We start from the raw sequence: 14,051 nt of genomic DNA, 5'->3' as shown, positions 1-14,051 counted from the left end.
ACACACAACCTATCCCAAGTTAACCAATGCATGCCTCTTGTTTGGCCATTGGAACTCCACCAAAAATTTGCCACTGCACTAGTTAGTTTGGATGTAATTGTCTTCGGTAACCGGAAACATGACATCACAAACGTCGGAACTACAGTCGCCACAGACTGTATCATCACTTCCCTTCCCCCTTTTGAAACCAATTTTGTTGTCCAACCATTCGTCCGACTCTGCATCCTATCCCGAACATAGGCAAAAACCTTCGTTTTAGCCCCACCCAAACTTTCTGGTAAACCAAGATAAGATCCCATACCACCTAAATTTGTAATCCTTAGAACCCCTTGCATCTCCGCCTTTTTGTCCTCATCGACCTTATGACCAAATTGTAGCGAAGATTTGGCAAAATTTATTTGTTGCCCCGAAACCGACTCATACTGTGTTAAAATATCCAAAATGACCTTACATTGTTCCTTGTCAACCTTACAGAAGAAAAGACTATCATCAGCGAACAACAAATGCGTTATAAGCGGACATTTATGCGCCACTTTTATCCCTGTGATTATTTTTTCCCTCTCCGCTTTCCGTATATTGGCAATCAAAGCTTCCATACACAATATAAACAAGTAAGGGGACAAAGGATCCCCTTGTCGTAGATCTCTCTCCGGGACTATCAACCCATTTGGTTGGCCATTCAAAAGAATTTTATACTCAACCGAAGTGACACAGAACATAATCCAAGCAATCCATGTTTCCGCACACCCCATTTTTCGCATTAGTGCCTCAACAAAGGCCCACTCGACCCTATCATACGCCTTACTCATATTCGGTCTTTATCGCCATAAATTTCCCTTTACACGACAAGTTAGTGCGTAACACGTGAAGCATCTCTAATTAAACTAAAAACGTTATTTGTTACTAAAATATTTATGTTAAATATATTAAATATGATATCAAAATATAAGATCTATATAACCGTTTTGTCATATTGATGAGGTACTTTTTTCACTATACAACTATTAATTTATACTAATCAAATTTCACATGATATAAATTAAATTGCACAAAAAAAAATACACCACAACATCAATGATCATTTTAACTCATACTAGGTTTTGAACCGACGCGTGAGTTTATTTAATATATTTTGGTAAAAATATTATATATAATTGATGTTAGTTATGAAAGATTATTTTATAAAAACCTTTAAATTACTATTAAGGCAAAAAAAATTATTTCAAACACACAATTTAAAAAAATATAAAATATATAACGTTATACTTAAACGTTATACTCTCTTAAAAGTTCAAATCTGATAAAAATTTATACTTAAACGTTATACTATTTTTATTTCTCTTTTTCGTATTAAATATATATTATTTAATATTACTTAAACTTTTAAATTTTTAATAGAGTTTAAATATTTATAATATTTTAAACTTTAGATTTAGTTTAAATATTTATAGCATTTTTATTTATTTTATAGTTAAATATTAATGATACTTAAACTTTTTATAATATTTTAAACTTTCTATGGAATTATTTATAGTACTTTTAAACATTTTATTAAGTTTAAATATTTATAATATTTGAATCTTTTAAAAGTTTCAATAATTATGTTAAAATAGAAGTAGTATAATACTACTTATGTTAAAATATAAGTAGTATTAAATATATATTATTTAATACTACTTAAACTTTTAAATTTTTAATAGAGTTTAAATATTTATAATATTTTAAACTTTAGATTTAGTTTAAATATTTATAGCATTTTTATTTATTTTATAGTTAAATATTAATGATACTTAAACTTTTTATAATATTTTAAACTTTCTATGGAATTATTTATAGTACTTTTAAACATTTTATTAAGTTTAAATATTTATAATATTTGAATCTTTTAAAAGTTTCAATAATTATGTTAAAATAGAAGTAGTATAATACTACTTATGTTAAAATATAAGTAGTATTAAATATATATTATTTAATACTACTTAAACTTTTAAATTTTTAATAGAGTTTAAATATTTATAATATTTTAAACTTTAGATTTAGTTTAAATATTTATAAATTTTTTTTTAGAGTTAAATATTAATGATACTTAAACTTTTTATAATATTTTAAACTTTCTATGGAATTATTTATAGTACTTTTAAACATTTTATTAAGTTTAAATATTTATAATATTTGAATCTTTTAAAAGTTTCAATAATTATTTTAAACTTTTCAACTACATATAAACTTTCAATATTGTTAATACTTTAAACTTTTTAAAATATTATAATATTTTGAAACTTTTTAGAAGTTTTAATTTGCTATAATAAACCAAATAAAACTTTTAAATTTGGAAGCATGATAAATCAAGCTTCTTGTTCATTCATAGTTGGAAGGATATTAGTCTTATTTATAATGGTTTCCATCCATCGTCTAATCTTTTCTAGCTGATGTGAGACGTTGTACATACACTTATACTCAACCAGTTACTTCTTATTGCATAAGATCTATGTTCTAGGGTTTTGATCTAGTTTTGTGATCAGAAGTAATAATGTTCAGATCCTTTCTTGCTTACCTTAAAATCATGGTTTTCGGGGAAGATCTTAATTGTTTTTCAGATCCCTAATATTAGATCTTAATTGTTTTTCAAATATTAGTGGCCCAAAACCTTCTGGCTCCGGGTAACTGGGATATTTTACCGTCGGCTGTGCAATCGGCCCTTCTCACAGTAGTGGCGGGAGAAAAGCTCACATGGGAGGATGGTTCAACGATTCTAGGTTTTGATTCTTCCCTCCCCATATCCAGTGGACCATCTGACGCAGAGCTAAGAGGAGTGTACGTGTATAAAGAAGAATATGCAAATGGCGACAATGTTCTTGATACGGTGGATTGGGGGGGAGCCCTCTAATGATGTAGAGACTTTTGACGAATCTGTAATCGGTGTGAAGTTTTCTTCTGTGACGGTAGTCTTTGTAGACGATTTGGGGAATCTGAGGAATTCAAAATTGTCAAGGATGATGTTCATGGATTCAAAACTTGATTACACCTTTAAATTACTATTAAGACAGCTTTTTTCTTTCAAACACACAATTTTAAAAAAATATAAAATATATAACATTATACTCAAACGTTATACTCTTTTAAAAATTCAAATCTGATAAAAATCATGAATTTATACTTACACTTTGTACTATTTGTCTTTCTCTTCTTCGTTAGCTTCCTCACATTCTTCCACTAAATAATCATTCAAAATCTCTTTTATATACTACCACACAACTTGTTAACCAATCAAACTCCACGACCAAAATCATTGCCTCTTTTCGCAATAAATTTGTGCAATTCATGAAAACCATTAAAATATAAGGCATTTATATATCTTGAAAAAACTGAAATTATATAAGATATTTTTAAAATAAACCATTAAAAACTGAAATTATATAATTTTTAAAAATAAATTTAAAACAGTAAAATGTAAGTTAGAAACTTGAGATAGAAAATATTTTGTAAATTAAAAAGTGATACCATTCAAACACAATTAGAAAATGTAATTGAGTAAAATATATGCATGGTCTTGTGAACTAAAGCGGGATGAATGCGGGCATACTCTATACTCAAGCAGATTTCGCAAGATGATTTTGTGGATTAGAAATATTAAAATCAATTGTGGGACGGACCTAGCATAGCAAATAAAATTAAGTGGGGGTTATTGGTTTGAGATTTATATAGAGTTTTAAAGATTTTAAATGTTATGTAGAATATGTTGTTATTAGATCAAGATTTTGTTAAACGCTGTTAAAGTTTAGTGTTATTAGTTTGTGATTTGTAAAAAATCATTTAAAATCTTAACAAATTTGGGTTATTGGATTCAGACTTTTAGAAAATCATTAAAAGTTTTGTGTTATTCAATTAAAACGAAAGAATATAGGATTGTTAATGAATTCAATTATTATGTTATTGGTTCATGATTTTAGACACTTTCTTTACAAAATAAAGTCATGGAAAGTATCACAAAAATACATGGATTGTTTGGAGCACTTTACATGATTTTAGAAAACTAATCAACAAAACTCTCTAACAATCTTTAACAATCTTTGACTTATTCACTTTTAATGATTTTGTTGAACTCTTCAAAAATCTTTATAAATTAGAATCCAATAACATCCCCTAATAACTTATTACATATATTATAGATTTGTAATTATAGTTTAGAATTAACTGACTAGCGATTTATATCCATATTGATTAAGCTTTGTATAAGGTTATATTCTCAACCAAGAATTGAGTCTTAGGGAGTGTATTCAATCTAATATTCCAAGTGATTTTAGTTTTATGAGATTTTAAATGATTTTGATGATTTTAGGAAAATTTATATGATTTATTGTAAAATTCTTTCAAATCTCACCTAAAACCATTATATTTAGGGGGTGTATTCAACTTGACATTTAAGTGATTTGTGTGAAATTTACAAATCTTATGTTATTCAATTATGGATTTTAAAAAGTATATTAAAATTCACTGTTATTGAACTGATGATTTAAAAATCTACTTTAAAATCTACTGTTATTCAAAACAATTTTGTGGATTTGGATTTTAATGATTTTTAGGATTCTGGAGGATTTGAGAGGATTTGTTTAGTTAAAAATACAGAAATCCAAATCTCATGGTTTTAGGTGGGATTTGAAAGAATTTTACAGAAAATCATATCAACTTCCCTAAAATCTATCAAAATTCTAAATTTTCTAAATCCCATCAAATTCTCCAAAATCATGGTTTGAATACACCCCCTTTAGATTTTTGTATTTTTAACTAAACAAATCTTCTCAAATCCTCCAAAATCCCTAAAAAATCATTAAAATCCAAATCACAAACTGTTTTGAATAACAATGGATTTAAAAAGTAAAATTTTAAATCATCATTTCAATAACTATGGATTTTAAAATAGATTTTTAAATCATCAGTTCAATAACAGTGAATTTTAATAGATTTTTTTAAATCCATAATTAAATAACATAGAATTTGTAGATTTTAAAATGTAAAGTTGAATACACTCCCTTAAAAATAAAATAAAAAATAAAAAACAAGAAGGTATGCCTCAAATTTGTAAGACTTTTCCAGGAAAAAAGATTCTACTTGTAAATGTTAAGAGTTACAAATTACACATATTTCCTCCCTTGTAAAAATGCACTAGTGTATTAAATGAAAAAGAAAACACTAGTAAGAGCCTTAAATTTAATATAATTATTTTTTTTTCCTTTTGTCCACTATATACGTTTAGCAGTTGGCATTACAAAAAACAAAAAAAAACAAAAAAAACATTCTGGCTTTGAATTAAAAACCAAGTTCATGCCGAAGGATGTTTAGCAAATGGGCTTGTAATTTGGGCCCAAAAAGCCTAAAGCAAAAGATGAAGGCCATGAAAACCTAAAAAATGTAAGCGAGCTCGCCTTGTTGCTACCTATAAATTCATAAACCCTAACTTCATTTTTGTCTCGCAGCACAAACCCAGACGCAGCCATGGTAATTCCTAATCTCCGCCTCTCAAATCTCTCCACCTATGAGCTTGATCTGTTGGTTTTATCTCATGATAGTTCCTTAGGTTTCGATTTTGGAATCTAGATTTTGTAGATTTGGAGTAGTGCGGTATCTGTATCGTGGATTTGCGTTTAGTTTGAATTGCATTTTGAGGTTTTTGATTCATTGGGTTTTCTCGTTGTAGGGTATCGATCTTATCGCAGGAGGTAAGAGTAAGAAGACTAAGAGGACGGCTCCCAAGTCCGATGATGTCTACCTCAAGCTTCTCGTCAAGGTAACAAACATGGAGAGAGATCTGTTTGTTTGTTCCTCAAGCTTTTGTTTACTCTGTTTTGTTCCATTGGTTTATTGAGATTTGGTATTTGTATGATAAATTTGGCAGCTTTATCGGTTTTTGGTGAGGAGATCTGAAAGCAAGTTCAATGCTGTGATTCTCAAGAGGCTTTTCATGAGCAAAGTCAACAAAGCACCTCTCTCACTCTCCAAGCTAGTCAGTTTCATGAACGGCAAGGTTCGTTTCCTTAGAAGCTCCTCTCTTTTACTAAAGGCTTAACCCCATTTCTGGAAATTCAAGTTTCATTTGCTAAAGTTGGTGTTTTTTAGATTGGCTGTTTTGTTAGTATTGTAGAATAAGGTTATCTACTTGAATCTGAGAATGAATGTAGTTATCCTCTTACTCTGTTTCTTAGTGTGATTGAGATTTTGTTTTGTTAGATCCGCTGATGATGCGGTTGTGGTTTTTATTTCTTATAGGATGGCAAGATTGGTGTTTTGGTTGNGATCTGTTTGTTTGTTCCTCAAGCTTTTGTTTACTCTGTTTTGTTCCATTGGTTTATAGAGATTTGGTATTTGTATGATAAATTTGGCAGCTTTATCGGTTTTTGGTGAGGAGATCTGAAAGCAAGTTCAATGCTGTGATTCTCAAGAGGCTTTTCATGAGCAAAGTCAACAAAGCACCTCTCTCACTCTCCAAGCTAGTCAGTTTCATGAACGGCAAGGTTCGTTTCCTTAGAAGCTCCTCTCTTTTACTAAAGGCTTAACCCCATTTCTGGAAATTCAAGTTTCATTTGCTAAAGTTGGTGTTTTTTAGATTGGCTGTTTTGTTAGTATTGTAGAATAAGGTTATCTACTTGAATCTGAGAATGAATGTAGTTATCCTCTTACTCTGTTTCTTAGTGTGATTGAGATTTTGTTTTGTTAGATCCGCTGATGATTAGGTTGTGGTTTTTATTTCTTATAGGATGGCAAGATTGGTGTTTTGGTTGGAACCATCACCGATGATTTGAGAGTTCATGACATTCCGGCCATGAAGATTACAGCCTTGAGGTTTACTGAGAGGGCTAGAGCCAGGATAGAGAAAGCGGGAGGGGAGTGCTTGACCTTTGACCAGCTTGCCCTTAAAGCTCCTTTGGGCCAGAACACAGTAAGTAGATTCTGAATGGTTTTTTATACCGGACTGCTCTGGATTGTTAAGTTTAGTCATGATTCTGAGGTGTTGATGATGTATGACAGGTTCTCCTTAGAGGACCAAAGAACTCACGTGAAGCTGTGAAGCATTTTGGACCTGCTCCTGGTGTGCCACACAGTCACACTAAGCCATATGTTAGGGGTAGGGGAAGGAAGTTTGAGAAAGCTAGAGGAAGGCGAAAGAGTCGTGGATTCAAGGTCTAAGAAAACCTTGTTGTGTTTCGTGTTGCTTGGTTTTAAAAACGAAGTTTTGGTAGGGAACGCTGGTTCCTCTTTGCCCTGTTCTAGACATTGTTATAAGCTTTCTGCTGTTTTGTTTCTTAATAGACAATTGGATATTTTGGTTTGTCTTTTTTCTTTTTTTATCTTACTACTATTATTAGCCTCATTGAGATGGTTCTAAACTTGTCTTAAAGCAATTAGGACAAGAGTTCAGAGTCCACATTTTTATATTGAAATATTAAGAAGAAATAATTTGTTAGCTAAAATCATACTCATATCATTTTCAGTTTCTATTTATATCTCTATGACATAGCATCACTGATCAAGTTCAAAATGGTTTTAACTTGTATATATTAAGCTGAGCCTTGATTTTAACTGTCTATAACGTTATTCATGTTACAGTGGTTGTCATTGGGCGTTTGTTTTGTACTTCAAACGAGATAAAGAAAGATAGACATTGGTCTCTCTCGGTGCTTCTTTTACATGATATATCAGAATTGACCAAACACATTTCTCATTCACGATCTCTGACTCTGAATTAGATTAGCATCTCCCTGCAATCTCTGTCTGGATGGCTGTACGTGATTTGGAGCTTATGTTCCAACAACGGCACCGTTTCCAACCGTTGTTTGGATGTATCGATGTCCATTCCTCTGAATCTTCTATTAGTTGTTTTGAAGGTCTCCTCTGCCTTCATGGTTCTATTATTAATCACAGTTTCATTCCTTACCCTTAAAGCCTGATAAAACCCACACAAAGATAGATAGATGCCCACAGACAACAACTTTGGCTTTTGGATCGCGAGTTTTGAGCTTGCCCTACTTGCATCTCCCTGACACTTCAAAAGCAAGTTAGGATTTGGGAGTAGCAAACTCCTTCGAAATCTTCGAAGGTCCGAGAGTTTTTGCCTTCTTCCAAGTGGTCACTATTCTATCGTTAGGGTTGGTAGAACCCCTTATCTTTTCTGTTGTGTAGAGCTTGTTCGTTCTGCGAACAACAATCCGTTCCTTTTCCCCCCAATCCCCCATGTAAGTTTTTAAGATTCATGTTTGGCTCTCCCTAGAAGAGAGTTAAATGAATTTATCTTAATGAAATGGGTGTTTGATGGCAGAGATAGCACATTAGCAGTCGAACAGAATAAGAGAGGATGTTTCTTTACTGGCGATACATTGATATTTCTTATACAAATGTTCATGTTTACTCATTTTTTTATTTATACAAAACACTCTTGTTTTATTTGTTATTCTACGCAATTTCTGAAGAAACTACCATTATCCCATTCAGTGACGATAAACAAACTCTTGATTTTCTCATGAATCTAATGATAAGAGATTTTGCAGGTACCCGACCTCTATGACTCCCTCTAATATTCCTAAACTCCTCAGAAATCAGCTATAGAAAGGTAGAGAAAATAAGGTTTTTGCAAAATAGAATTTCCATAATCATACAACTTGTCAAATAAGAAAGCTCGAAGGCTTCTCAGCAGAAGTGTATGTACTCCAACAACATTACAACACAACTCCATTGGTAAGGGAGATGTCTCAAAAGTTCCAGACTGGCTGGATATATAGGAAGTTGGAACTGGTTTAATGTACGCACTGATAAAATCTCAGTAACCATATCTCAGGTTTCCAAGAAGAACAATGTGCGATAACAAAAAGTTTTAAGACCAAACAAGATAATAGAAAATCAAGACACAAGTTCAAAAGGCTTATAACAATAACTCAAATACATGACAGATTTTAGTTCTCCGGGTAAACAAAACAAGAATCTGAATCACCAAACAGGTATGCAAACTAGAATCTGATTAAAAAAAAAAAAAAAAAACATCTTACATTCTGCTCGTTGTTGAGATTTTATCATGGAGACAGACAAAAGCCAAAAAAAAAACTAGTCAAAACTTGCGTTCAAGAATTTAAGCAGTTCATTTCTTTTGCTCTCTGCAGCTTTGTCCTCTTTGGACTTGTCGACCTTCAGAAGAATCTGTAACCCAAACACACATAAGAAGACAGTGAGCAAGAACATATTGTAATGTTAGAAACCAAAAGAGAGTCTTGACTATAACCTTCTTCCCTGAGACGGCACTCCTACGCTCACCATCGTCTTTGTCACGGCTCAAAAACTGAAAATCAGATGAGAATACAGGCACAAACAACCGTTAAGCAAAGAAACATGAACTTCATGTCAAGTTTAGATCTTTATGAGTATATCGATTTAGTACCTTTGATAGTTTAACAGGACCGCTGCTTCCTTCTCCTTCCCCTTTCTAAACAAGACTCACAATGCCAGGACCAAAACACAAAAATAAAACAAAAACAAACCGAAGAAAACACAAAAGTCCCCAGTTTATCATGTCACCAACCCCAGCTCCAAGTTCGAAGAGGCCACAGAGAAAAGGCAAAAGAAGTATTATAAGTAACATGTTATCTTGACGAAAAACCCATTCTAAGACGTAATGAGAAACAATAACTCACCTTTCTATCTCTATTCTTATGCCTTTTATGACGATGACTCTTACTTCGCTCCTTATCCTTAGCCTGTCAAACAAAAACAGAGTACTTTTTTAAAGCTGAACACCACTATAAAGAGAGAAACCATCACATGATTAAAACAAAAAGCAACCTTCTTTGGCTTTTCATGCTTCTTGTGCCTTCGTGACCTCTCGTGCTCACTATCTGAGCTCTCATCTCTGCCACAAAAACATCACTGACTAAATCAAAAACTATAAAGTTCAACAATTTCATCCAGATTCCACTAGACCAAACCCTAACATCAATGAACAAAGCCAAATCGTGAAACCAAAGGTGTTTCCGATAAAGAAATGAAATTAAATCGTCGAGAGAAGTTGACATCGACGGACCTGGAGGAGTCGGAGTAAGAGGAACCAGATGAATCGGAGGCGTGTTGGCGTCTACGGCGTTTTTTAGAGGTAGATCGGCTCTTCTTCCGTACCTTGAGCGAGTCTCTGTCACGGTCGTTTCTACGGTGACGACGGCGATCTCTACGGGGGCGATGAGAGTCTGTAGAATCAGAGGAGACGTCGGAGGAAGACGAAGCCGCCATTGTTTGAGAAACCAAGCAAAAATTAGATCTTTAAGGGTTTTGGTCAAAAACATATAAGAAATATATTTATTTCGAAGTAATTAGAGGGATTAATTTGTAACAAATAAGAGTTTCTTGGTATTTGTGATAAATATTAAAAGGTTAAGGAGTTTCTTTGCAATGCGATCAATTTTGGTCATTTTGTTACAATTTGGTCCAATTGCTGCATCAACCTTGTTGACTCCCCCACACAAGATCCGAAAGGTCCTCAATCACCATTAACACATAGGAAAACGTTATATTGTATTTTAGTATTTGTATGAAAAATTTCTACATATACTCTATTCGGTACAGAATATAAACCCTCCCATTTATACAAGATGTACTAATTAATTTTATATAGAAAAGATAATTATAGCATATATACATGCATGAGAGTTAACATGAATTTAAAAAGCTAGTGATAACCTCATTAACTTGGTACACCAATAATGCTGAACCTGATGTCCTCAAAAGGTTAGCCAAAATATTAAAACCAAAAAAATGTTTACGAGTAGAAAGCACTCAATCTCTAGTTAGACCTGGCCTTTAAATCCATCTCAAACCGAGCTTTTTGGAGAATCTGATGGTGAAGCTGATGGAGAAGCTGAAGGAGAAGCAGATGGAGAAGCAGATGGAGAGGTTGAAGGAGAAGCTGATGGAGAAACTGAAGGAGAAGGTGAAGGTGAAGTTGATGGGGAACCTTGATAATCAGCTGGTGGTGAAGCTGAAGGAGACACTACAGTTGAAGGTGTAGCTGGTGGGGAACCAAGATGACCAGCTGGTGGAGAATTTGAAGGAGACGTAACTGTTGAAGGTGTAGCTGGTGGGGAACCAAGATGACCAGCTGGTGGAGAATTTGAAGGAGACGTAACTGTTGAAGGTGTAGCTGGTGGGGAACCAAGATGACCAGCTGGTGGAGAATTTGAAGGAGACGTAACTGTTGAAGGTGTAGCTGGTGGGGAACCAAGATGACCAGCTGGTGGAGAATTTGAAGGAGACGTAACTGTTGAAGGTGTAGCTGGTGGGGAACCAAGATGACCAGCTGGTGGAGAATTTGAAGGAGACGTAACTGTTGAAGGTGTAGCTGGTGGGGAACCAAGATGACCAGCTGGTGGAGAATTTGAAGGAGACGTAACTGTTGAAGGTGTAGCTGGTGGGGAACCAAGATGACCAGCTGGTGGAGAATTTGAAGGAGACGTAACTGTTGAAGGTGTGGTCGGTGGGGAACCAAGATGACCAGCTGGTGGAGAATTTGAAGGAGACGTAACTGTTGAAGGTGTGGTCGGTGGGGAACCAAGATGACCAGCTGGTGGAGAATTTGAAGGAGACGTAACAGTTGAAGGTGTAGTTGGTGGGGAACCAAGATGACCAGCTGGTGGAGAATTTGAAGGAGACGTTACTGTTGATGGTGAATCTGATGACTCTGTTGTGTTGGAGCCGGTTGTTGTAGAATTTGCGGACTCTAATTCGCTTAGATCGGTACCTGAGCTGTTTCCAGGGAAAAGACCTGGGATGTACGGAACACCTTTACCTGGAATCCAAGCATCACCTTGAATGTATTCAGCTGGAGTGATTTTTAGGATTTCTTCTTCACTCAACTTCTTGATTCCGGGCCAAGTAACTCGTTTTGTGACATCTGCACCCGGTCCAGTGTTCCCCACCTCTGAGTAGAAGAGTGTTTCAAGGCCAAAATTGCCAAGCCATGGTTGCCATCCTTCTGGCGGAATAAAATCCGGGATGAATGTATTCATGAAGATAGTTCTTGAATACTCTTTCCATGGCCTTCCAAGATAAGATTTGCTGGTTTCCTTGACTGTCAAGTAATCCGGTTCGCCAACAATCGTACACCCTTGGAGCACGAATCCTGTGGATTCACGCGGATCTTTACGTCCGTGGGCGGTAATGGGGCATGCTTGGTTCGGGAGTGGCTTTCTTACCAATAAAGTACAGCTTTGGAATACCGCAGCTGCGTCTCCAAAGAGAAAATCGATGGTGCCAGAAATAGTACAATCCCGGTAAAACTGACGGTGGGAATGTGCGTACAGAGTGTCTTGGTAACCGTCAAATCTACAGTTGTAAAATATTGATTCATCTGATAGAACCCTAATCGCTACCGCTTGATGTTTTATTGCCCCTGCCGTGTTCTCAAACCCCATGTTCTTGGCAATGAAATGGTCTCCAACGATTGCTGCAATAACCATAAGGCTCATTCAAATCAGGCCGGCTCATTAAAACTTTGGACCTTATGCATCCATAAAAGACATTAATCTCCAATTTTTTTAAGTTAGGTCCTAAAGTAACAAATTTTGCTAATAAATCATTGGCCCTATACATTTTTTGGGCCTAATTCACATACAAATTTGTAATTTGTCAAAAACGGACATGTAAGAGAAATCATTACCAACGGTGGCGGTTTTATAGGTGGTAATACCATCCTTGTAATTTTTGTCGCCGGAAATGACAGTTTTGTCAGGACCATCCCCGATGAAAACAAGATGTGTCATGCTTCTGTTTACCTGAACGTACTCTTTATAGATTCCACCTTTAATGTGAACCACAAAAGTCGTGTTCTTCTTCTTGGGGACATGATTCAATGCTTCGTTGATCGTCTTATACTGTCCGCTTCCATCTTGAGCCACTACGATATCTGCCTTAACCTCCGACATAGGAGCGTTCAAAAGCCTACGCGTTCGCCCATCCATCCACGAAGGGAACTCTTGGGACAGTAGCCTGCGACTATTCATCTCCGGAATTTGCATTTGCCCTAAATAATTCGACATCTCGGTGACCATTGCAAGCCCGTTATGCGTTAACTGCACCGCGGTTTTCAATGCCTTCTTAATCGTCTCACCTGCATCCCCTTGCGTTCCTTGAAACCCGTCAAGACAAGTTTGCTCATGACTAATCGTTGCGCTAAGCCAAACTCTCAGCTTAACCAATGCCTCGTCAACCTTATGAAACTCAAACCTCCCCAACTCCTCAAACGACTTACTAAGCTCACCGATTGCGTAATCCATCAGCTCCTTGCATTGATCCAACGCCATTTTCGTCCTCGGATCCTTCTGCAACTCAATCATAGTCTGTGACTTCTTCGCCACTTCAGTTATCTGTTTCATCGTCGCGTTAAACGCTGTCTTCACCAGCTCCAACGGATCTGATGTGTTCTGCGCATCCTTCCTTAGAGTATCTTCACAAGTCTTTTTGTAATCCGTTGGTGCACAAACATCTTTGATGGCTTTAACAGAAGTTGTGATTTCTTCATCACCCCCGTTATCGTTCTTGTTGACGCTAACGCCTATGGTCACAGCGACAACCATAGAGATCAAAAGAACAGAGGAGATAGAGATAATTACATATCTCTTTTTCCTCTTTGCATCATCGTCGTTGTATCCGTATGACATTTTTTTTTTTTTGGTTTATCGTATTTTTTTTGTTTTTTTTTGGATTCTTTTTTTATGAACAGCTCCTTTTTTTTTTTTTTTTGAAGAGCTGTTTGTTGTTATGAAGCTTACGTAGCCTCTTTAGGTGTGTGAGTTCTGCATAATTTTGGAAATATTTACAAGAATAGTTTTGTTTATGATAGAAGAGTTTTGTAGTTTTGGTTTGCTTTGTTTTATGAGGTTTGGCGGGGAAGTCGTTTGGCTTAAGAATTAGATAGACGTATACATAAATAGGTTTGTGGTTTTCTTCTGAGTTACTAAACATGGAGAATTAATCATATATAATCAACTTAATTTAAGGTACAACTAAATTAGATGGGAAATAAT

At 34.9% G+C, this 14,051-nt stretch overlaps 3 protein-coding genes across 5 annotated transcripts; 1 reads left to right on the top strand and 2 right to left on the bottom strand.

Moving 5' to 3' along the window:
- On the top strand, positions 5,437-7,366 carry LOC104736729 (60S ribosomal protein L18-3). 2 transcript variants are annotated; one of them, XM_010456775.1, is made up of 5 exons: positions 5,437-5,496; positions 5,696-5,785; positions 5,894-6,022; positions 6,752-6,934; positions 7,024-7,366. In XM_010456775.1, exons 1-5 carry the CDS (start codon positions 5,494-5,496, stop codon positions 7,180-7,182), a joined length of 564 nt encoding a protein of 187 aa, XP_010455077.1. In that variant the 5' UTR covers positions 5,437-5,493; the 3' UTR covers positions 7,183-7,366. The 2 variants fall into 2 exon arrangements, with proteins under 2 accessions (XP_010455077.1, XP_010455078.1); XM_010456776.1 differs by lacking the exons at positions 5,437-5,496; positions 5,696-5,785; positions 5,894-6,022 and adding an exon at positions 6,357-6,509.
- On the bottom strand, positions 8,890-10,297 carry LOC104736727 (pre-mRNA-splicing factor 38B-like). The gene is made up of 6 exons (XM_010456772.2): positions 10,061-10,297; positions 9,823-9,889; positions 9,675-9,737; positions 9,422-9,466; positions 9,266-9,322; positions 8,890-9,183 (listed from the first exon to the last, which is right to left on the bottom strand). Exons 1-6 carry the CDS (start codon positions 10,261-10,263, stop codon positions 9,091-9,093), a joined length of 528 nt encoding a protein of 175 aa, XP_010455074.1. The 5' UTR covers positions 10,264-10,297; the 3' UTR covers positions 8,890-9,090.
- LOC104736728 (putative pectinesterase/pectinesterase inhibitor 28) lies at positions 10,487-13,857 on the bottom strand. 2 transcript variants are annotated; one of them, XM_019234474.1, is made up of 3 exons: positions 12,686-13,857; positions 10,824-12,472; positions 10,487-10,742 (listed from the first exon to the last, which is right to left on the bottom strand). In XM_019234474.1, the coding sequence occupies exons 1-2, from the start codon at positions 13,683-13,685 to the stop codon at positions 10,842-10,844; spliced, it is 2,631 nt and encodes an 876-aa protein (XP_019090019.1). In that variant the 5' UTR covers positions 13,686-13,857; the 3' UTR covers positions 10,487-10,742; positions 10,824-10,841. The 2 variants fall into 2 exon arrangements, with proteins under 2 accessions (XP_019090019.1, XP_019090018.1); XM_019234473.1 differs by having other exon boundaries at positions 10,487-12,472; positions 12,686-13,856.

Source organism: Camelina sativa, chromosome 13, assembly GCF_000633955.1.
Source record: "Camelina sativa cultivar DH55 chromosome 13, Cs, whole genome shotgun sequence".
NCBI classification, from domain to species: domain Eukaryota; kingdom Viridiplantae; phylum Streptophyta; class Magnoliopsida; order Brassicales; family Brassicaceae; genus Camelina; species Camelina sativa.
Note: the sequence above shows the minus strand (reverse complement) of the source record. Positions and strands in the feature narration are given on the sequence as shown.